Source organism: Stenella coeruleoalba, assembly GCF_951394435.1.
Source record: "Stenella coeruleoalba genome assembly, chromosome: 7".
NCBI classification, from domain to species: Eukaryota; Metazoa; Chordata; class Mammalia; order Artiodactyla; family Delphinidae; genus Stenella; species Stenella coeruleoalba.
In genome coordinates, this window is record NC_137153.1 from 20,871,917 (window position 1) to 20,897,147 (window position 25,231).

General features: G+C 37.9%; 1 protein-coding gene across 4 annotated transcripts in view; it reads left to right on the forward strand.

Annotated features, from left to right (window-relative positions):
• KCTD9 (potassium channel tetramerization domain containing 9) overlaps positions 1-25,231 on the forward strand; it is a 59,911-nt gene that overhangs the window by 4,927 nt on the left and 29,753 nt on the right. Inside the window, exons 2-9 of one of the 4 annotated variants that reach the window (XM_079925919.1) lie at positions 5,702-5,823; positions 8,432-8,475; positions 11,921-12,017; positions 12,619-12,677; positions 12,885-13,013; positions 21,877-21,944; positions 22,033-22,128; positions 22,842-22,991. In XM_079925919.1, coding sequence (XP_079782045.1) covers positions 5,702-5,823; positions 8,432-8,475; positions 11,921-12,017; positions 12,619-12,677; positions 12,885-13,013; positions 21,877-21,944; positions 22,033-22,128; positions 22,842-22,991 — 765 coding nt within the window. Of the gene's footprint in view, positions 1-5,701; positions 5,824-8,431; positions 8,476-11,920; positions 12,018-12,490; positions 12,678-12,884; positions 13,014-21,876; positions 21,945-22,032; positions 22,129-22,841; positions 22,992-25,231 lie in introns of those variants that run through there. The other 3 variants (XM_079925920.1, XM_079925922.1, XM_079925921.1) reach the window with 3 other exon arrangements.

Below are 25,231 nucleotides of genomic sequence, written 5' to 3' on the forward strand. Positions count from 1 at the left end.
ATATCATATCCTAAATTGGTATCACATTGTACATAGTCTTTTTGTTTTTGTTTTTGCGGCACGCGGGCCTCTCACTGTTGTGGCCTCTCCCGTTGCGGAGCACAGGCTCCAGATGTACAGGCTCAGCAGCCATGGCTCACGGGCCCAGCTGCTCCGCAGCATGTGGGATCTTCCCAGACCGGGGCACGAACCCGTGTCCCCTGCATCGGCAGGCAGACTCTCAACCACTGCGCCACCAGGGAAGCCCTACATAGTCTTTTTGGACATGAGTTTTTCATTCAGTATAATATTTCTAAGATTTCATCTATATTGTCCCACATACTGATAGTTTAGTCATTTTCACTGCTTTATAATAATTATACAAAGTATATACAAATACTATCACAGTTTATCCATTCTCCTGTCAGTGGACAGTTGGGTTGTTTATTTTCTTTATATTTTGCCATGAAATTGACAGTGCTGCCACGAGTATTACTGTATATCCTGGTGCACACACGTGCAAGCATCTTTCTAGGGCAGTGGTTTGCAAACTTTAGCATGTGTTGGAATCACCTGGAGGAATTGAGCAACTATTGCTGGGCCTCATTCCCCAGAGCTTTAGATTCACTAGGTCTGGGGTGAGGCTAGGAGTTTGAATTTCTAATCTACTTCCAGGTGATCCTAATGGTGCTGGTCTAGAGACCTCACTTTTGAGAACCACTGCTCTAGGATATATATGGAAGTTGTAATTATTGGGTATTAAGGTATGTGAATGTTTAATTTTTTAAAATAATGGCAAATTGTTTTTGAAAGTCATTGTGGTAATTTATATCTCACCAGCATTGCATAAACCCTCTCATTGATACATATCCTCTTCAACATTTGCTGTTGTCAGACTTTAAAATTTTTAAATATTTTAACGTTTGTCTTCTTGATGTAGTCATCTTTTTTAGGAATAAAATGTTAATTTTTGAAATGTATAAACTAAAAGTGTAGGCAGAGTAAATAGATTCTACATTTAGTTATTGTGATTGGTGGGTTGGTTGGGTAAATTGGCCTGCATAAATTCAATGATTATTTATTGATTGTGTATTATATAATAGTTATGGTGGGCATTTTAAAAAAACATGTTTTAAATACATGTGCAGGTTTTAGTTTTTAAATTTGAATAACATAGATTACAATTTGTTTTCAGTGTTTAAAGACAGATTAAAACTTCATTAAACTGATATGTCCTGGTAGGCACAGTGTACCATTTACTTTCCCAATTGGTGGATAGCTTTCACTTGTCGTGGGATCTGAAATTTAGAAAGAATTAAGTTAAATAGTAGTATAACATAGTGGCCATAAACTTTATTTATTTATTTTTTTGGCCATAAACTTTAATAGACATGCTTCTCAGTTTATTCCATAGAATGCTTCCATTCTAAGTATAGTGCTTAGGTTATTAAAATGGATAATCACAGTGGCATGGAAACTTCAAGTCCACACTAGGAAGTAGAACACACGTGAAGCAAATAGCCATTGTAAGCGTGATCATTTTATAAATGCTTGGCCTCTCTGAGGACTAAAGTCAGCTTAGTAAATAACGGTTAGAGCTCACATCCATGATATACAAGATTTCCAATGTTGCTTTTTCCCAGCAGAGTTGATATATAATGAAGGGTACATGTGCCAGTCTGTTTGAGACTTTCTCACAAACTTAAAATCTTTTAAAGTATATCACATTTTAAAATCTGATATTCTCATTGAGATTTAAAATATTATGTCTGCAGTCTTATTTGTGAGTTATTTGTTAGTATGCTCAAGAGAGTCAGCTAAAGTGATCTTGTTGAAAACATGCTAAAAATGCCTTTCAAATGAAAAACAAGTATGTTGGCCCAACTTAAGGTAAATTTTCAGCTTTTCAATGCTATAAGATTCTTTGCAGTAATTTCAGTGCTGTTTTCTCTAATTGATGGCCCTTTGGTTATTTCATTTAAAGAAAATTGTCCATTACCAGATTACTTGTCAACTGCTAAAATAATTCTTATTTGTAAATCTAGTATCTAGAGCTATGGAAACCCTAAGTTAAAACTTTTTTCCTTTATTGCATAACTAATAGAAGTTCATTGTAACAAATCTGGAGGACAAAACAAAAACTCATAAGTGAACCTTAATTCTATCCAAAGATAGCCACTTTCCATACTCATATGAACTATATGAATATCACTTTAGAATAGCATTTCTACTGTGTACTTTGTTTTTTAACTTAATGTCAGTGGAAAAGACAAATATAACTGACTCACACACAGAAAAGGCATGTCCTCGTTCAACACTCTGAAAGCAATGAAAATTTCATCTGACATTCAAGAAACATTTATCAGAGACCTGCTATAAACCAGACACTGTGACACTTAAGAGGATCCTTTTTAAACTGGCTGCAGTTCTTTTCTGGATGTTAGAGATTTGGGTAGTACAGGGATGTACTTCAGTGCTGCTCATCAGCATTACAAGGGATTATTGGTTACCTAAATTCACCGAATAACCACTTTTTACAAATTAAAAATTTATTATTAAACCTTTACAGTCTAGATAGGAAGTCAGGTTAGAAAATATTTGAGGTAATGATAAATTGTGTTCAATACTATGTGAGGGCTTATTTAAGTGATAATAAAATAAATATGAACTCAATTTGTATCTAGAATGTGCTCCTTAGTATTGCAGCCTACAAGGAAACACCTGTTGTACTTTGATTGCCCTGAAATTGCCAAACTGTGTGATGTGTGGCTTTGTTTTTGTTTTTAATCTTATAATCAAATTTGACTTCAATGGGGAGAAAAGAAAGATGGTAACTACTCAACCTTCCATACAAAACAACAGGGTTTGAGTTGGGCTCTACCACTTGGTTACTGTGAATTGCTATGACATGGTCAAGCCTAACAGTTAAAATAGTTGTTTCCTTGTTCCTGACTTTCTTCTGCTCTTTGAAGCAGCAGTGTCCAATAGAACGCTCTGTGAGGAAGGAAATAACTCCATGTCTGCGCTGTGTAATATGGTAACCACTAGCCATTGTGGCTGTTGAGCAGTTCATACATGACTGTTGTAACTGATGAACTGACTTATTTTAATTAATAGCAATACATTAAAACTTAAATAGCCTCTTGTAGCTAGTGGCTTCCAAATTGGACAGTGTGGCTTTCGAACATGGCAGGTGGCCTGTATTTTCATTAGGAAACAACTGACCCACAGGAAAAATCAAGTCAATCGAATGGAAGTAGAGAACAATTTAATTTGATGTATTTTTTAATTTTTTGTGGTACGCGGGCCTCTCACTGTTGTGGCCTCTCCCGTTGCGGAGCACAGGCTCCAGACGCGCAGGCTCAGCGGCCATGGCTCACGGGCCCAGCCGCTCCACAGCATGTAGGATCTTCCCGGACCGGGGCACGAACCCGTGTCCCCTGCATCGGCAGGCGGACTCTCAACCACTGCGCCACCAGGGAAGCCCAAAGTGATGTATTTTTGAAAAATAAGTTAGGTAAAGTGGTATGCTCTAATATTTAAATTCAGGAGCATAATATAGAGAGATACATAGAATTTCCAACCATTTTATGATGCTTGAGGGAGAGAAGTGAAAGGAAATGGGGTGGAGAAAGTTAATGTTAGGGCAAGGAGCTGATAATGTCAGGCGAAAGAAAACCATGTGAAGCTATACAAGAAGCAAAGAGCCAAGCGACTGACCAAAGCAAATGCAAAACACCTTTTACAGTCTGGGAACCGTGAGGGGAGAGTAAGAAGATCCTCCTTTCTAACAACAGCATTCTTGTCATAGTTGCTATTATACTAAGAATTTTCTAAATCTTTCTCCTCTGGAACTCGTATCTGCAATAATGGTTAGAATTCCAGGCTCTGTTACAAAGGTGAAAAATGGTAGGAAATACGGGGGGACACGTGTTCTTCAAGCTTCCGTCATTTATGTCAGTGTCTGCTGGGTGTAAGACACTCTGCCAGGTGCTTTGTGCTGTTATCTTTTTTATCATATGGTAAAATATACACAACATAAAAGTTACCCTTTTAGCCATTTTAAGTGTACATTTCGTTGGCATTAAGTACATTCATGTGTGTAACCTCACCACTTTTCATTTCCAAAACTTTGTCATCATCCCAAACAGGAACTCTGTACTCATTAGGCAGTAATTCTCCATTACCCCTTCTGCCCCATAACCTCCTTTCTTCTACTTTCTTTTTTTTTTTTTTACATCTTTATTGGTTATACTTTATACTTTATTGGTTATATATCAGTTATACTTCTACTTTCTATCTCTATGAATTTGCCTGTTCTAAGTACCTCATACAAGTGGAATCCCATGATATTTGTCCTTTTTTATGTCTGGCTAATTTCACTTAGCATAATGTTTTCAAGATTCATGCATGTTGTAGCGTGTATCAGAATCGTATTCCTTTTTAGAGCTGAATGATATTCCATTGTATGGATATGCCACATTTTGTTTATCCATTCAGACGTTTATGAGCACTTGGGTTGTGCATTATCTTTAATAATCCACGTAGTTCCCTTTAAACTCTGCTTGCCTACCCCTCTTCCCCAAAATGCCCCAGCTTGCAACACTTCTCATAGGTCATGATCCAAGAGAAAAGAGTTGGAATCTCTGTACTCTGCGGTAGAAACACTACACACTCCTATTGGCAAACAACTCGCTCCACCCTTGACTGTTCATTTACTTAACGAAAAATTCACTGTCTGCTGTACTCCAGTGACCAGTGAACAAAGGACTAGCCCCGGTTCCATTTCATATGGCACCTTTATCCAGTATCCTGTGGGAAGTCAGCTGGCTGCTCATGCTTCAGGTTCATCTCCTCACCCTCTTTTTTATTCATAATTTTCAGAGATCTGACTGATAATGATACAACTATACACAGTTACAGTTATGGCTGGAGCAAAGAATTCACTACATGTACAGAGTCTCTACCCCCTACCTAAGCAACTGCATGTATGTTGCACAAGTGTCAGACTGCCTGATTTAAAGCAGGACGGAGCAATTCATTGTAACCCAGGTCTACGCTGTACTTAGAATGTTAGCCAAAATCTGGCTTTTATACAGTATATAAATAGTTATTGAAGTTAAATGAAGTGGGAAGTCGTTAACTGTTCATATGGTCATTGACATGGTAAATGTTATAATAAACAGTAAATTTTTCCTGTTTAAAAAAGTAAACCATTCCTGTAAAAAAGGAATAATGTAAAAGCAACATCTTAAAGACTTAATAGGTCTCAGGCACTTTGGGAAGCTCTTATCATGCATTAACTCACTTCATCCTTGTGACGACCTTCTGATACAGGTGTAACTGTTCTCCTCATTGCCAGTTAGAGCCACAGAAGCATAAAGAGGTGAAATAATTTGTCTTGAGCGGACAGCTAGAAAATGCCAGAATCTAAAGTCAAGTGCGGGTCTCTTTTGTATCAGAACTGGAGCACTGTTTAACATACTGTAAGATTGTAGTTTGTTTTTAGCAACGATTTCTCTAGTCTTGGATTTCAGCAGTGTTAGGCACTAAGTAAATATTTCAGTCATAAAAGAAAAAGAGAAACTTTTAAGAACCTCTCAAAATCTCTTTTTATATGATAATCTGATTTTTTAGACCTGTTTATAGTATGGTGGTTTTTAATTTGTGAGTGACGAAATTGATTACGTAAGTTGTTCAAATTAATCTGGTGTGTTTACAGGTGGTCGCTGTATATGGAACTTTATCTGATTTGCTTTCTGTGGCCAGCAATAAACTCGGCATAAAAGCCACCAGTGTGTATAATGGGAAAGGTGGACTGATTGATGATATTGCTTTGATCAGGTAACCTTCACCTTTTTATAAGCCATCTACAGTGTGCCTTCAGCTTCTTGGTGCTATGCTGTTTCCCTTAAGCAGTATTTAATCACTGTTAAGAATGCAGAATTTTGGCAAATGATTGCCTAGAATTTGCTCTTTGGAATTTAAGTAATTTGCACTTATGATGCATTGATCAGATAGAAAACCCTGAATACATTCCAATATACTCATAGTCTTTCTGCAGAGTTCACATATGGCTATGAGGAATCTCTATGTTACTAGAAACGGATCTAATAAGACACGAATTTTTAATACTAGAAACTTAATTGATCTCTTTTATATGCTACTGCTTATTGTTCAGTTCATTTCCTAAGAATGCTTTGAATTTTATAAGCGTTTACAGAGACCTGCTTTGGTGAAAACTTGCTAAATAAGATAGCATTTTAACTAGAGTTAACTCACCAGTGATCCACCACAGTAGTGGTTTTGGTTTGTTTGTTTGTTTGGGGTTTTGTTTTTTTAAGTATGCCAGGCATATTTTAAAACCAATGTCCAGTTCACCTCATTCCATCCTCTTGGGATCATAGAATTTTGGAGCAGGAGGGGGCTCAAAGAAGATGGAATGGGAACACAAACTAAGTACTGACTCTGTGCCAGTTAAGTTGTATTTGCTTTGCCCAAGTTACCTCATTTAATCGGCAAAGCATGGACTTTTTATTTATTTTTTTGGCTGCAAGGCATGTCGGATCTTAGTTCCCTGACCAGGGATCAAACCCACACCCCGTGCGTTGGAAGTGTGGAGTCTTAGCCACTGGACTGCCAGGGAAGTCCCTGCGTGGGTTTTCTAAAATTGATGTTGTGAAGATAATGATGTTCTAAATTATGGTAGTATACAAAGTTTGACATTCAGTTAAACCCAGGTCAGAATAACCTTTCAATATAACATACTGCCTTTAAACACTTCTAGTCCCTTTGTTTTATAAATGAGGAAACTAAACATCTGAGAATTTAAATGACTTACCCAGGTCATACATTTAATAGTTGATTTTTGTCAATTAGAGGAAAACAAATTTTCATATTAGTCTTAAAAAGTTAACTGGCATGGTGAACAAGTAGAAAAGATTATAGACTTAAAAGATAAAGATTTTAATTCCAAATAAATTAGAAGAGTTTCTTAGTTTTTCAGTATCTATCTCCCAGCTTCTATGTGTTTCTATGGATAATTGAATGATTTATATCAACCTAAATTTCTCCTTAACAAACAAGACTCTGCTTCCAAGAAAAATTCTATGTGTTCCTGTGATGTCTTACAGAAATATAATTTACATTCTTATAGAAATAAAAATGTCTACAACATAGGTCGTAATTGAAGGTCATAACTGAAGCCTTCTGAACTATAAAATATCTACCTATTTAGAACTCAAACTGGTGGTTGCCAGAGGGGAGGAGACTGGCGGGGTTGGGTGAAATAGGTGAAGGGGCTTAAGAGGTACAGACTTCCAGTTATAAAATAGATAAGTCACAGGAATGTAATTGGCAGCACAAAGAATATAGTCAGTAACACTGTAATAATTTTGTATGGTGACAGACGGTTACTAGACTTATCGTGGTAATCATTTCATGTATTTTGATTGTCAACTCACTATATTGTACACTTGAAACTAACATAATATTGTGTGTCAACTATACTTCAATTAAAAAAGAGCTAGGACAAGAAATAGTATATATTTATATTATATCTACCTGTTTAATAATTTGTGGTTCACAGTACAAGCTCTGATCATTTATACTAATCGTGCGGTGGGGTGGAGCAGGGAAGGAGGATATACGCTGATAATCCAGATTTTTGAATTATGGGTATTCATTTACATTTAGGTGAGTATAGTGGGTGAGTGTTTACAGCAGAGTTATTTCCAATTATATTCTTCTTAGATTTAATATGAAAATTTATTTTCATTTCCAAAGCACAAAACAGCTGATGATGTGGCAGAAAACCCTAATAAATTATTTAGGGTTATAGAATTAAAGTGAAAGAAGAAGAGTTGGCTATAGCTTTAATCATATCCTTTGAACATAACATTCTTCAGTAGTATATTCTTCAATTGATAAGAAAGGTGAATTCACATAATTTGTATAGTGGGTTTCGTTTGTTTTTTCCACTTCAAAAGTACTTTCATGTGCAGGATCTTCTTTGAATTTAAATCCAGAGGCAGTTAAGTCAGGGGGTTAAGCACTTTGAATTTTATAAACGTCACAGAGACCTACTTTGGTGAAAACTTGCTAAATAAAATAGAATGTTAAGTAGAGTTAACTCATCAGTGATCCACCACAATAGTGATTTTGGTGTTTTTTTTTTGGTTTTGGTTTTTACATACCCTCGGCAGATTTATCTCTGAGACAAGTGTCTAGTTCACCTCATTCCATTCTCATCAGATCATAGAATTTTGGAGCAGGAAGAGGCTTAAACAACCTGGGTTTAAACAAAAAACACTGGAACTTGGTCAACTTCTTTGCCACATAGATAGCAAAACGGATCTTCTACATTATTCTAAGGAATAGTTCCTCTAGTCAACAGATAATTAATGTGATTTCTGGATTTTGATGGTGGCTTTTTAAATTTTGATTTCCCCAGGGATGATGATGTTTTGTTTGTGTGTGAAGGAGAACCATTTATTGGTAAGTGACTTCCTTAAAAGCCAATTTTGTCTGCCGAAATAAAGATGAAATGGCAAATATTTTACATGGCTTTACTAAGCTTAACATTAAAAAGTATCTTAGAGCAGTACTCAGCTCTTCATACCTTTTTTGATTCTGCATTGGGGGGGTGTGTGAAAGTAAATTTCTAACTTGAATTAGATGATCATATTTTAGTATGGATACCTCATCTTTTACGTGCTGTTAAAAGGCTCTGGATGTGCACATATTCATTAATTATGACATGATAGGGTGGTTTTGATTTTAGAACTATAACTGTTTTGTTTTGAAATTTTCTCTTTGATAGTAGTTATCAAAATTTCTGTTATGTTACATATTTTTTAAGCATATATTGCTTGAAAAAGTAATGTTTGCCAGTCATTCACAGCAGTTAAATCAGTCAAAAATGACTTGGTAGCAACCACACACACACACACACACACACACACACACACACACACACACTACCCTTCAGTTTCGAAGAAAGCTTATACAGTGTATATCTCAAAGGAAAGAGCCTGAGGCTTAAATAAATATTCTTTAACGAATATTTGATATATTTAGTTCCAGACCATCACACCCTGATTCATTCAAGTATTTCTTTAAGCCTTCACAATAATTGTATTTGGTGAGTGGAGGTAGTACTCAAGATCATCACACAGCAACTTAGAAGTAAATGCATATTCTCTGTTTCTGCCTTAAGACTGAACAAAAAATTTTTCTCATCTTTTCTTATCCATTAGGCTAACAGAGTGGGTTGGCAGGCAGTGGTCACTTAATTGGTTCATTGCATACATACAAACAACAAAACAAAAAGTGATTGATTAGTGTTTTTTGTTTTATCGTTACAAACTTTCAGAGTTAAAAATATTTGGTATGTTTTCATCCTCTGCATTTATCTATACCTGGATTATTTTACTTTTGGCCAGTGGAAATCCCTTCATGTTCTTCTTCTTTTAACACAACCCCGTTAGTCTTTTCCTTACTATCTGGAATAACAAAGTGTTCATCTTATACTTCTCTTGTCCTAAACCCAAATCAGTGGTTTTTTTCTTGGAAGCCTTGATTTCTTTTAGTGGCAAATGTCATTTTAAGACCCAGCCTGGGTGCTGGGGAGGCTCGCTGCTACTGGGTTCGTCATGATTACTAGGCTTTTTGGTGAACAGAGTTGGAAATACATGGCTAGCTAGAGGATAAAATTCATATATAATAAATATTATATGATACAAAGCTTTATATCACATATAACATATAAATAGATAAAATATCTCATGGGTTCATACTAATACTTTGGTTATATTAGGATTGTAAGATTTTTATTTAACATCTTCTGTCTTACATCTTTGTCTCCTTTCTTGCATATCAGTAATCCTGGTTTCCAAGGACATAGGGAGTGATGGAATTGTAATGTCACATAATTACTCATTTCCTTCATCCTACACAAAATACACATAAAAGTTTCAATAATAATCCCAATACTTTGAATACCAATGTGACTACTAAAGACAGTTAAACATTTTTTTAATATGCTCATTCCTTTCTTTCCTTAAAAAATAATCGTATTGTTTATCCATTGTCAAATATTGTTATTATATACTATATACATACACACATATACACACACACCATTGTATACTATACTCTCTCCCTTAAAACCATCACTTAGTTTTACTCCTCCAGTCCTTAAACTGATGCCTCGAGTGGTTGTCTGAAACTTGTTCTCTAGTAGATTCTTTATAAAGAACTTGTGAGAACTATATTCCCTGACATCTTGCATGTGGCTTCTATACCTGAAAGTCAGTTTGACTGGTCATAAAATCATATGTCAGAACTGAACAAATTTCAAACTTTAATGATATGTAGTTTGTTGTATTTCAATTATACCTCAAGTTGTTAAAAAATCCTTGGTTCATATTATTTTTCTTTAAATATCTTAAATATGTTACTGCATTTTCTGACATAGAGTTTTGGTGTCAAAAAAAAATCTGATCTTTCATAAGTGATTATTTTTCCTAGCTCACCCAAAGGATTATTCTCTTTCTTTACAGTAATTTTACTGTACTTTAAATTGATTTACTGTACTTTTAAATTGATAACTTTTAGTATACTATTTCTGGGTGTTCTGAGCTGTTCTGGGTTGAATCTCTCAGTTATGTGGTGGGCCCTTTCAATATGTAGTTTCACATCTTTTTTTTTTTTAAATTTCAGATAAGTTTTCTTGAACTTTATGTATTTATTTTGTTACCATGCTTTGATTTTCTCCTTTCAGGACTCCTATTGTATATGTGTTGGATCTTCTACACTTGTCTTCTATATTTGAAATCTTCTGTTAAATCTTTTTCATCTCTTTCTTCATTTCTTCTTGATTTTTAAAGCTTTCCTCTTTTCAATTTTTATTTTCCTTAAGGCATTATCTGTGGTGGTCTTTCACTCCTGTGCTTCTTCTAGTTTAATCTTCATTTCTGAAATGGTTTTTATTTCTAATTCTCTCCAGAGTTCTCTTGCCTCATTTCTGAATTTTGTGATTCTGGTTTATGTTGCTTTTTCATACCTTGTATTATTTACTTCTTTTAGCATATTTGGAATATTATAGTTTACCTATTTTGTGGCCATTTCTTTCTGGCACATTTTCATTATCTGGCACGTTTTCATTATCTATAGGGATGTAATTCTTCCTATTCTTTTAATAATCTTGTATGGGATTTTCTGTTGCTCATTTTTACATGAAATTAGTTTTCCTTAACTTGAGAAGGGAGCTGACTTAGGAAAGTTTTTGTAATTTCATGGCTCTAGGTGTCCCTTTTATGTTTTTTTTATGAAGTATTAAAAAATGTGGAAGTCACCTTCTAATATATTTTGGTTCTGCTTGACCTTTTTTGACTTTTATCTGGACTCCTTTTCCTTTTGTCTCTGTTGTCTCTGTTCTGTTCAACTTGGATTCTTTTCCCAACATCTTATCCTCAGTGTGGGACTTTGTCCTAGGCGGGAGCTTTGGCTGGGTGGGTTTTGAGAGTTCGTTTTCAGCCTCTTCAGATCTTACTCCAGACTGCTTGAATCACCCATGGTTGGAGTGGGCACACCCCTCCCACTTCCATTCGGCTGTTCTCAAGTAGACTTGCTGAGTTTTGAAGTGAGTATTTATGGGTTACTTTGGAATTCTTAGGATCATCACATACCCTGTTGTTTCTGTCAAGGATGCTTCTTCTGTCAAGGATGCTGATGCCATGCTTCTCTTCTAGTTGTCGGTGTTGGCGGGATACCTTATCACCTAGTTTTGTTTTAGATACTGTCTGGGTATAGGGCTTGCTGTCCTAGTAGCTCTGGCATGCTTTTATGTGTGTGTTTTAGTTTAAAATATTATACTATTGCCATCTTCCCCAAACCCCCCCTCAACTTAATGTTTATTTTTTCTACATGTCACCTCTAGACCCTCAGACAGATTCTAAAGTACCGGAAGTGTTGTCAGGATCTCACACAGACTGGCTAACATTAAATGTTGGAGGGCGGTACTTTACAACCACACGGTAGGTGCACATGTATGTGTGTGTTGAGTGGGTACTATGTACTGTTTGTTCTTTCCTTCAGTTTGCTGATGTCCTTAGAAGATATTCCAGTGCTGCTTAAATATACTATGTGATTTGAAGCCAATATTTAGGAAATTTTTTCTAAGAGTAGAAAATGGTTCACAAGTCATTCCAGAGAAAGCATGAAAAGCATGAATTTACTGTTTTTAGAATATGCTTTTAAAATATTGAGTAATATACATGCAACACAAGTAAAAATTAACAGTATTGAAATTTGTAGACTACAACTGCTTATACTAAAGGCATAAGAAAAATGTAAATTTCGATCAAGAAAATTGTTATACAGTAGCTTGCTAGAAGGATAGATCAGCATTGAAATTAAAGGCAACGAAATCAATATTTAAATCAAAGGAAGTGCCAGATGAGAAGAGATTTTGATAAATGGCAACTTACTGCACATTTTTGTTTCCCAGCATCACTCCTCCCAGGTTATAGCATGCATCTTTTTGAGAGAGCAGCTGGGATCAAGTATACTCTTGACTTAAATATGTTTGTTTATAAAGACAAATGGAGAAATCAATTTTTTTCCCTGAATTCTTAGGAGCACTTTAGTGAATAAAGAACCTGACAGTATGCTGGCCCACATGTTTAAGGACAAAGGTGAGTGCAGTGAGATCACATTTTGTGTGATCTGTTTGTAGTTGTATTGACTTTATAACTCCTGTCCTTCTGTACTTTTTAATGGAATCAGTAATACTTTTTACAAGAGTGAAAACTTACTGGTATGTTATGCAGTTTTCCTTCTATAAATTTCTAACTTTGTTTTTTGTTTATGGGGGGGCTTTCTTCATTTTAATGGTCCCACAGGTGTGTGGGGAAATAAGCAAGATCATAGAGGAGCTTTCTTAATTGACCGAAGTCCTGAGTACTTTGAACCCATTTTGAACTACTTGCGTCACGGACAGCTCATTGTAAACGATGGGATTAATTTGTTGGGTGAGTTTTCAATGTAATTCCTCACACTTTTTAGGATTTGTATTTTCTTTTCACTTAGTAATGTATATTTTCATAAAGTAAAAGTATCTTTTCCATTTTTAAAACTAAATGTTTTTACATGCATATGAGTGTAAATATACACTCATATATCTACACAGGTAGATAGTCTTTCAGGTATACATCTACCCCATACATTCCGATTTTAGATTCTAAATAGATTTAGATTTCATCAGTAAGGACGCTAAGGGATTTTGTTGTTTTTGTAAATTTTTTAAAAAAAATTTTATTTATTTTTGGCTGCTCTGGGTCTTCGTTGCTGCATGTGGGCTTTCTCTAGTTGCAGCGAGCGGGGGTTACTCTTCGTTGTGGTGCGCAGGTTTCTCATTGCGGTGGCTTCTCTTGTTGCGGAGCATGGGCTCTAGGTGCGTGGGCCTCAGTAGTTGTGGCACGTGGGCTCAGTAGTTGTGGCGCATGGGCCACAACTGCTCTGCAGCATGTGGAATCTTCCCAGGCCAGGGCTTGAACCTGTGTCCCTTGCATTGGAAGGCAGATTCTTAACCACTGTGCCACCAGGGAAGCCCCGTTGGAAGATTTTTAATTACAGTTTCATCATTACTTGTGATAGGTCTGTTTATATTTTCTGATTCTTCCTGGTTCAGTGTTAGAAAATTGTACCTTTCCAAGAATTTGTCCATTTCTTTGTGGTTGTCCATTTTGTTGGCATATAATTGTTTGTAGTAGTCTCTTACAGTCCTTTGTATTTCTGCGGTGTCAGTTGTGATTTCTCCTTTTTCATTTCTAATTTTACTGATTTGCATCCTCTCACTTTTTTTTTCTTGATGAGTCTGGCTAAGGGTTTATCAATTTTGTTTATCTGCTCAAAGAACCAACTTTTAGTTTTATTTATCATTGCTATTGTTTTCCTTTTTTCTATTTCATTTATTTCTGCTCTGATCTTTATGGTTTCTTTCCTTCTACTGACTTTGGGTTTTCTTTGTTCTTCTTTCTCTGGTTGCTTTAGGTGTAAGGTTAGATAGTTTGTTTTTTTTTTCTTTAGGTGAGATTGAATTCTATAAACTTCCCTCTTAGAACTGCTTTTGCTGCATCCCATAGGTTTTGGGTCGTCATGTTTTCGTTGTCATTTGTTTCTATGCATTTGTTTATTTCTTCTTGGATTTCTTCAGTGATCTCTTGGTTATTTAGTAGCACACTGTTTAGTCTCCAGGTATTTGTGTTTTTAACAGTTTTTTTCATGTAATTGATTTCCAATCTCATAGCGTGTGGTCAGAAAAGATGCTTGATATTTCAATTTTCTTAAATTTTCCTAGGCTTGATTTGTGACCCAAGGTGTGATCTGTCCTGGAGAATGTTCTGTGTGCACTTAAGAAGAAAGTGTATTTTGCCACTTTCAGGTGGAATGCCCTATAGATATCAATCAAATCTATCTGGTCTGTTGTGTCATTTAAAGCTTGTCTTTCCTTATTTATTTTCATTTGCATTGATCTGTCCATTCGTGAAAGTGGGTGTTAAAGTCTCCTACCATTATTGTGTTACTGTCGATTTCCCCTTTTATGGCTGTTAGTGTTTGTCTTATGTATTGAGGTGCTCCTATGTTGGGTGCATAAATGTTTATAATTGTTATACCTTCTTCTTGGATTGATCCCTTGATCATTATGTAGTATCTTTCCTTATCTCTTGTAACAGTCTTTATTTTAAGGTCTATTATATCTGATAGAAGTATTGCTACTCCGGCTTTCTTTTGATTTCCATTTGCATGGAGTATCTTTTTCCATCCCTTCACTTTCAGTCTGTATGTGTCCCTAGGTCTGAAGTGGGTCTCTTGTAGACAGCATATATATGGGTCTTGTTTTTGTATCCATTCAGCCAGTCTGTGTCTTTTGGTTGGGCCATTTAATCCATTTACATTCAAGATTATTATCAATATGTATGTTCCTCTTACCATTTTCTTAATTGCTTTGGGTTTGTTTTTGTGGGTCCTTTTCTTCTCTTGTGTTTCCACCTAGAGAATTTTCTTTAGCATTTGTTGTAGAGCTGGTTTGGTGGTGCTGAATTCTCTTAGCTTTTGCTTGTCTGTAAAGCTTTTGATTTCTCCGTCAAATCTGAATGAGATGCTTGCTAGGTAGAGTAATCTTGGTTGCAGGTTTTTCTCTTTCACCATTTTAAGTATATCCTGCCACTCCTTCCTGGCCTGCAGAGTTTCTGCTGAAAAATCAGCTGGTAACCTTATGGGGATTCCTTTGCATGTTATTTTTTGTTTTTCCCTTGCTGCTTTTAATATTTTTTCTTTGAATTTAATTTTTGTTTGATTAATATGTGTCTTGGTGTGTTTCTCCTCTGGTTTTTCCTGTATGGGAGTCTCTGCACTTCCTGGACTTTGGTGACTATTTCCTTTCCCATGTTAAGGAATTTTTCAACTATAATCTCTTCAAATGTTTTCTCAGACCCTTTCTTTTTCTCTTCTTCATCTGGGAGCCCTCTAATTTGAATGTCCGCTTGTTTAGTGTTGTCCCAGAGGTTTCTGATATTGTCTTCAATTCTTTTCATTATTTTTCTTTATTGTGCTCCTCCGCAGTTATTTCCACCATTCCATCTTCCAGCTCACTCATTCGTTCTTCTGCCTCAGTTATTCTGTTTGATTCCTTCTAGTGTATTTTTCTTTTCAGTTATTGCATTGTTCATCTCTGTTTGTTTGTTCTTTAGTTGTTTAGATCTTTGTTAAACATTTCTTGTATTTTCTCAATCTGTGCCTCCAATTCTATTTCCGAGATTCTGGATCATCTTTACTCTCATTACTGTGAATTCTTTTTCAGGTAGATTGCCTGTTTCCTCTTCATTTATTTGGTCTTGTAGGTTTTTACCTTCTTCATCTGTGACATAATTTTTTGTCAACTCATTTTGTTTTTGTTTTTGTTTTTGTTTTGATGGGTGGGATTGTGTTCTGGTTGTTTGGCCTGAGGCTTCCAGCACTGGCATTTGTAAGCGGTTGGGTAGAGGTGAGTCTTGGTCCCGACATGAGGACCTCTGGGAGACCTCACTCCTATGAATATTCCCTGGGGTCTGAGGTTCTCTGTTAGTCCAGTGGTTCAGACTCGGAGCTCCCACTGCAGGAACTCTGGCCTGACCCCCAGCTCATGAACCAAGATCTTGCAAGCCGTGCGAGGTGCCAAAAAGACAAAAGAAAAAAAGGAGCAGAACAGTAAGAAAGAGTAAATAATAAGATTAGAAAACTAACAGCTATCTTAGAAAGAATAAAAAAATAAAAATATAGATGAAACAACAACTGGAAGGTAAAACAGGACCACAGTAGTAATAAAGAGGAGGGGGGAAAAATGCCAGAAAAGACCTTGGCTGGGGGGGCGGGGCTTAGGTCGGGGTGTGGTTTAGGTGGTGGACGGGGCCTATGCTTAGGACCCACAGGGCCAGAAAAGGCCCTGGGGCAGGGTCTTAGACTCAACACAGCAGGAGGGGCCCAGGAGTGCCTCTGGCCCTGGAGTGTAGACGACCAGGTCCAGGACCCCAGCATGCTCACTGAGCCCAAGTGGGTGGGGGAAGTCCCAGAGGGCCCTTCCCCATTGGCCTCTCTTCTTCTCCCTCCCATGTCCACAGCACCCGCATGGCTAGCGGTGGCCCCAGAAGGCAAGGGACCAGACCCGGAAGCCCAACAGGCTTCCTGGAGCTGAGTGGGCAGGGGAAACGCCTGGGTTGCTTCCCCTGATCCTCCAGCCCCGAAGCATCCCTTGCCCCGTCCTCCTCTCCTCCCCTTCCCACCTCCTGCCTCCCTCCTACGCTCCCAGGACCAGCGTGGCACAGAAGGGGCCTCAGAGGGTGGGGGACCTGGCCTAGGACCCCAGCAGGTCTCCCGGGCTGAGTGGTCTGGGGAAACACCCGCCACACCTCCCTGATCCTCTGGTCCTTGAGGGTTCCCCCCACCACTGTCCACCTCTCCTCTTTCCCCCTTCTCCCTCCCATGCCCCTAGGACTCATGAGGCCAGAAGGGGCCTGGGAGAGAAGGGGGCCCAGGAAAATGGAGGACCAGGCCCGACAGCCCAGTAGGCTTCCCGGGCACAAGTGAGTGGGTGAAACAACCTCCGTGCCTCCCCTGGTCCTCCTATCACAGAGGGCCCCTCCCGCATCCACCTCTCCCCTTTTCCAACACCCCTGCCTCCCTCCTACGCCCCTACAAACAGCATGGCCCAGAGGGTGCCTTGGAGGGTTGAGGACCCTGCCTGGGAGACCTGCATGCTTCCTGGCCGATTGGGCAGGGGAAACACCTGATTCTCCGAGCCCCTGAGGGTCCCTCCAGGCATGGGAACCCCTCCCCCCCCTTCCAAGTCACCCCTCAGGGGTGCCGGTCCTGTCTGGCCTTCACTTCTCCTCCCCCCTTACTCCCCCCATGTTCCTACCTGGTCACTCGGGGGTTCCTCCTATCTCCTTGGGCATTGAGGTCCCCCACCAGCATCTGGCAGGCACCTTAGTTGTGGGGAAGACATGAACTCTGCGTCCTCCCCCACCACCATCTTCTGTAGGCTCTTGTTTTTTTAATCCACTCTGCCACTCTGTGTCTTTTGATTGGAGCGTTTAGTCCATTGACGTTTAAGGTAACTTTTGATAGATAAGTATTGCTATTGTAGAGCTTGTTTTCCAGTTGATTTTTGTATTTCTTCTTTGTTCTTTTTTCTTCTTGTTTTTCCTTTCATCGTTTGATGATTTCCTTTTGTATTATGCTTGTGTTCTCTTCCTTTTGTTTTTGTGCATCTATTGTATATCTTTGATTTGTGTTCCCCCTGTTTTTCAAGTATGTTAACCCCTTCCTATATGTACTTGCTTTAGAATCTATAGTGGTATAACCTCAAACACATTCTAAAAGATAACCTACATTTTCTTACTCTCTTCCCCCACTTTTTATGATTTTGATGTCCTCTTTTACATCTTCATGTTTATCCTTTTGCTGTTCATTGTGGTTATCATCACTTTCACAAAAAAATTATTTTATGATTATTATTTTTAAAAAATTTGCATACTGGCTTATTTATGTGATTTACTTTCCAATTGTGATTTTCCTTTTCCTCTAGATTCTTCTTTTCTACTTAGAAAAGACCTTTCAATATTTCTTTTAGGGATAGATTTAGTATTGCTCTATTCCTTTAGTTTTTGCTTGTCTGAGAAATTCTTTCTCTCTCCTTCTATTCTAAGTGTTGATCTAGCTGGGTAGAGTATCCTAGGTTGCAGATTTTTCCCTTTAAGTACTTTGAATATATCTTGCAGCTCCTTTGTGGCCTGCAACATTTCTGTGAAGAAATCAGCTGATAGCCTTATGGGGGTTCCCTTGTAATTATCCCTTTGTTTTTTCTCTTGCTGCCTTTAGAATCCTCTCTTTAACTTTTACCATTTTAATTATAGTATATCTTGGTAGAGATCTGTTTGGGTTCATCTTGTTTGGGACCCTCTGTACTTTCTGTACTTGTGTATCTGTTTCCTTCTTTAAGTTTGGGATGTTTTCAACCATGATTTCTTCACATACATTTTCAATCCCCTTTTCTCTTTCTTCTCCTTCTGGGATGCCTGTTATGTGTAGATTGGTACACTTTACATTATCCCATAGGTCTTTTAAATTGCTTTCAATTTTTTTTTTCCATTTGGCTTTCTGTCTGCTGTTCTGACTGGGGGATTTCCATTGTTCTGTCTTCCAGATCACTTATTTATTCTTCTGCATTATTCAACCTGTTACTCATTACCTTTAGTTCAGCTTTCATCTCGGCGAATGAGTTTTCTCATTTTCCTTGGCTCCTCTTTACACTTTCTAGTTCCTTTTACAGTAACCTACATTTGTATTGATAACCTTTCTTAGTTCCTTCAATATTTTCATTATCTTTTTTTTGAACTCACTGTCTATAAGACTGAGCAGATCTGTTTCATTGTTTGTTCTTTCTGGGGAATTCTCTTGATCTTTTCTGGGTGTGGATCCTCTGCTTCTTCATTTTACTTATATTTCTCTTACTCTATGAGTTTATGACAAACAATTATCTACTGTGGTCTTGGAGGGCTATTAGTATGTGGAAGTGTCCCCGTGTAGCTTATGTGGGTTTAAAATTTTTGGTGCAAGGTCTGTTTTCCGGATGTATACCTGCCACCTCTTTCCTCAGTGTGTGCTGGCCATTATCCCCTTGATAGGGGGTGTGACTGACGTTGTGGTGACCAAAGGCTACACTGGATGTTGAGTGGGGCCTCCTCTTTGCTCTGTGGTTGGCACAGCCCTCTCAGTGGCAGGGTCTGCTCCCTAGTTATTGCAGTAGAAGCCCCAGATCCATTTCTGAGCTGTGGTGTGAGGTAGTTGGGATTGGAGTATGCCCAGGGAGAGGAGCCCCTGAGTGTTCCTCCTCCAGAGCTCTCCACCAGGGAGTGCATTCTGTGCTGTCATCCGTCACCCATTGTGTGGGCTCACAAAGTACACTGTTGTTGGCACTGCGCTCCGTCTCACCTCAACCGTGAGAATGCAGGCAGTAAGCTCTGGTGTCCCTCAGACGCTGTGTTCACAAAGTTACCAGCATAGGTCTGCTGGCAATGATCCACTGAAGTGAGGTAGCAGGACCACAGTAGTCACACACCTGAAGCTGCTGTTGGAGCTATTGAAGCAGCGCAGACTCCAGCCCAGCCTCTGCGTGCATGCACCCACAAACCACATAGCTGCTGAGGCCAGACTGGTCCCAGCCACGGGAGCACCCATTGTCCACTTGGATGTCCTGCAGGCGCTGAGTATACAAAGCCAGTGGCTGTGGGGTAGATCTGCGCAGCAGTGGGCAGAGGGCTCAGATTTCAGCCCCGCCTCTGCGTGTGGGCAGCCCGCTGGCATGCTCCCAGAGCTCCTACAGGTAGCGCTGAGTCAGCTGAAAGTGTGTGGAGAAAGAGGCTGCTACAGGCCTGTCCCTCCCTTCCATGCTCCTTAACAAAAGGGCTTTGCTTCTATGGTGGGCCTGGGCTTCTTCTACATACACCCCTGGTTGCAGCCCATACCATGCTCCAGCCCCTTCAGGCTTTCTCTGAGCAGCCAACCCTGGTCCTCTCCCTGGTCTGTCCTCTGAAACCCAAGTTTCAGAACTGAGCTCCCGCCCACACCAGCGGTTGCACATCTCAGGCTGGGGAGCACAGGGCAGTGACCCGGACCATCTGTGCAGGTCTCTCTCTGATCTGCCTGCCATAAACTGTCTGCTGCGCTTTGCTTTGAGCCTCTAAAGCTCCATTTCTGTCCTGGCTGATCTCCCCACCTGTGAAGAGGCTTTCCAGGTTGCGGGCAACTTTTCTCTTTCACAAATCCCTCCCAGATATGCAAGTTCCGTCCCAATGCCTTTTTTTTTAAATTCTTGTACTACCTGGTTATGAGGAGATCTTTCATGCGATTTTGGGTGTTTGAGATATTCTGCCAGCATTCAGAGGGTATTCTGTGAGAATTGTTCCAGATGTAGATGTATATTTGATGTATTTGTGGGAGGAGGTGAGCTCCACATCCTTCTATTCTGCCATCTTGTGTGAGCGCCCTGGAAATCCTTTATTTAATGATTTTCCTATAAGAAAGGTTTCTGAATTATACTGCTGACTTTGGTTTCGAAGCTCTCTTACATTTATACACTTCTGTAATATTCTGATTCAGTAACTAAAAGATCTCTGACAAACCGATTCAGATCTGCTTCATTCACAAACTCAAGGGGCTTCCCTGCTGGCGCAGTGGTTAAGAATCCGCCTGCCAATTCAGGGGACACAGGTTCGAGCCCTGGTCCAGGAAGATCCCACATGCCGCGGAGCATCAAAGCCCATGCACCACAACTATGAGCCTGCACTCTACAGCCTGCAAACCACAACTACTGAAGCCCGCGTGCCTAGAGCCTGTGCTCCACAACAAGAGAAGCCACCGCAATGAGAAGCCCATGCACCACAACAAAGAGTAACCCCCGCTCTTAGCAACTAGAGAAAGCCCGCACGCAGCAACAAAGATCCATAACAGCCAAAAATAAATATATTAATTAAATAATTTTATCTTAAAAAAAAAAAAAACATGGTACTCTGACTGTGTTAAGTATATTAAAAAATAATAAGTCAATGAAGGCCTTCCTTGGTGGAGCAGTGGTTAAGAATCTGCCTGCCAATGCAGGGGACACGGGTTTGAGCCCTGGTCCAGGAAGATCCCACATGCCACGGAGCAACTAAGTCTGTACGCTGCAACTACTGAGCCTGTACTGTAGAGCCCACGAGCCACAACTACTGAGCCCATGTGCCACAACTGCTGAGCATGCTTAGAGCCCATGCTGCACAACAAGAGACACCACTGCAACGAGAAGCCAGCACATCGCAACAAAGAGTAGTCCCTGCTTGCCGCAACTAGAGGAAGCCTGCACGCAACAAAAACCCAATGCAGCCAAAAATAAATATTTTTTTAAAAGTCAATGAAATGTTAAGATTAGGTGAACTAATCATTTATTATTGGGTTTACAAATCACTATGTCAGTTATTTTAGGAATGTATGATGTTAGGATTTTTTTGTCTGTGGCCTATTTAATTTTCAGAAATAATTTTGTAATATGGAAAGCTTTCATTCTAATTCATGAGTCTTCTTTCTTTTGCTGTATGTAAACTATTTAGAAAAACTTTGTTTACAAATATTTTTAAATATTCTATATATACATATATATGTTCCAAACATTAGTTATTTTTTTTCTATATTGATGGATAGCCTACTTGTATTTCACTTCTGTTGTGAGAATTTAACTTTATAGATTTTTTTAATAAATGATTCCATAAATATTAAAATGAATAGCATTCTATAAAAGTCAAATTGTTTTTATTATGATAGGTGTGTTAGAAGAAGCAAGATTTTTTGGTATTGACTCATTGATTGAACACCTAGAAGTGGCAATAAAGGTAAGACTCTTTTTACATTAGCCAAGTATTACATGTATTGTAGCTATCTCCCAAAATGCTCCACTGATCTGTCAATATGCTTTTCAAGAATTCTCAACCACCAGAAGATCATTCACCAATATCTCGAAAGGAATTTGTGCGATTTCTGCTAGCCACTCCAACCAAATCAGAATTGCGTTGCCAGGTAATTAAAGCAGACTTTTATATGAGTTATTCGTGTAGGCAAATCTGTGAGTAAAGTTTTAAATTCTTCTGGGAATTTTTCTGTTGCCTTGTTTTCTTTTTTCATGAAAGATATATTTTACTTATGGGTCATAGCATTGATTTAGTCCCAAAATGGTTAGACAGAAAAAGAGATGTAATAATCTTTTTTATTGTCTAATTATGCCTCATGCAGCAGTTTTTGAGTAATGCATAGGAATTGCAGCAATAAAAATAAAAAGTCAATTGTACAGTTGTTATGTATGGTTAATCAGTGGAAGATACTTTTACTTTTATGTATTATAGCACTAATGATTTTAAAAACCACAATACTCACTTTAAAAAAATAAAACGATCTTGAATTATTGAATTAATAAAATAATTTAAGTACAATCAGGTTTAATAAAAATATAATACTTATCAACGGGTATGTGGCCAGCAGAGATCTCTCTTTAGAAACTTCTGCACATAAATGAGGCATTGCCAGGATGCATTCTAGTGTTATATGTAAGTTGAGTTCCTTTAAGAACCCGTTAAGGACACTAATTTTATGTATCTCAGTTCCATTTGATCATGTAACGAACTCCAAATGACGGAACTGCCAATTACTTCTAAAACACATGGTGGTTAGCTATTGTAATTGAATATACAACAGATGGTTTAAATATTGTGACAGTTTGTGTTTTTTAATTTTAGGGTTTAAACTTCAGTGGTGCTGATCTTTCTCGTTTGGACCTTCGATACATTAACTTCAAAATGGCCAATTTAAGCCGCTGCAATCTTGCCCACGCTAATCTCTGCTGTGCAAATCTTGAACGAGCTGACCTCTCTGGATCAGTGCTTGACGTAAGAATCATTTTTGGTTACAAAAGAAAATTAAATTTTTAGTCTATTGAACACTCAGAGCAGAAATTATATCTGTCCCTTATTGGAGCTTTTACTTGCAAACAGATAATTTACTAAGTTGATGATAAAACTGAAGGTTCTGAAAGTGAAATGGGTTGGTTTTGCAACTTTGGTATCCTTTATTAAACATAGGTCTGAAAAGTATAGCAACTAATAAGAAATGAAATCTTGAAATTAGATCCTGATCTCCTCAACACTCTATTTATCAGGACTTCTATTTTCAATGAATTAATAGGGTAAAGCTGGAAAGTATCTTTGCATTTTTCTATTCAGGTTCATTTCTGGAATAGGAAAATGTTATTGCTCCAGGGGATATGTGGCAGTTATTTTTAAATAAACATGGTATACAGCAATCTGTATAAGTTAGCATCTCAGTGGCTCTCTACCTCTATTCATATGTGTTTACATATATGTATGTGTATATATGTGTGTGTGTACATATGTATATGCATGTATTTGTGTAGCAGTTACCTGTGCTAATTTGAGGTTAGAAGATATATGTAAAACCAGCCGTGAAATCTAATTTCTAAGAACTTTCAGTTCCTTAATATCAAGGACCATGTCTGTGTGCCTTTTGAGTTAATAACACCTAATATAGTACCTTGCCTTTAGTAGTCACTGAATAAATGTTTATTGAATTTTATAATGTTGGTTTTGTTCCTTAGCTGCAGTGTATTTTTCCATGAAACTTGGATCTAATAACAGAATATGCCAACACATTTCCTTGTTCCATCTTATGATGAAGGATCAAATAAATGGCAAAATAAGCAAAACACTAACAGTACAAAGGAAAAATCTGAAGGACCTAATTTTTAAATAGTGAAATGCTGAGAGGCAGCTTTGTTGGTTTCTGTTAAGGAATGAAAAAAAAAAAAGATAAGACAGATTGGATCATTGAATACAAATGGTTTTGAGTTCTATTTAATTATAGCATTACTGTGAGCCTGAACCATAATTTTCTTATCTTTGAATGCTTGTTCTACCCACATTGTATAATTGATGTGAAGGCCAATATGTATATATAATATACATGTGTATATATTATATATATATGTATGATTTTTTTATTGATGTGTAGTTGATTTACAATGTCATGTTAGTTTCAGGTGTACAGCACAGTGATTCAGTTACATATATGTGTGTGTGTGTTTGTGTGTGTGTATACATATATACATATATATACAGTCTTTTTCAGATTCTCTTCCCTGATAGGTTATTACAAAATACTGAGTATAATTCCCTGTGCTATACAGTAGGTCCTCGTTGGTTATCTATTTTACATATAGTAATATGTATATGTTAATCCCAACCTCCTAATTTATCCCTCTTCCCATCCCCTTTTCCCGCATTTGGTAATCACACATTTTTTTCCTATGTCTGTGAGTCTCCTCCTGTTTTGGAAATAAGTTCATTTGTATCTTTCTGTTTTTTTACATTCCACATATAAGCAATATCATATATTTATCTTTCTCTGTCTGGCTTACTTCACTTAGTATGATAATCTCTAGGTCCACCTATATTGCTGCAAATGGAATTATTTCATTCTTTTTTCATGACTGAATAATATTCCATGGTGTGTGTGTGTGTGTGTGTGTGTGTGTGTGTGTGTGTGTGTGTGTGTGTGTGTGTGTATATATCTATATATATATATATGTATATATATACACCACATCTTCTTTATCCATTAATCTGTCCATGGACATTTAGTTTGCTTCCATGTCTTGGCTGTTGTAAATAGTGCTGCAGTTAACATTGGGGTGCATGTGTCTTTTCAAATTATGGTTTTCTCCGGATACATGCCCAGGAGTGGGATTGCTGGATGATATGGTAGCTCTCTTTTTAGTTTTTTAAGGAGCCTCCATACTGTTCTCCATAGTTGCTGTACCAATTTCCATTCCCACCAACAGTGTAGGAGGGTTCCTTTTCCTAACCCCTCTCCAACATTATTTGTAGACTTTTCGATAACAGCCATTCTGACCAGTGTGAGGTGATACCTCACTGTAGTTTTGATTTGCATTTCTCTAATAATTAGCAGTGTTGAGCATCTTTTCATGTGCTTTTTGGCCATCTGTATGTCTTCTTTGGAGAAATGTCTGTTTAGATCTTTTGCCCATTTTTTGATTGCATTGTTTGTTTTTTTGATATTGAGCCACAAGAGCTGTTTGTATATTTTGGAGATA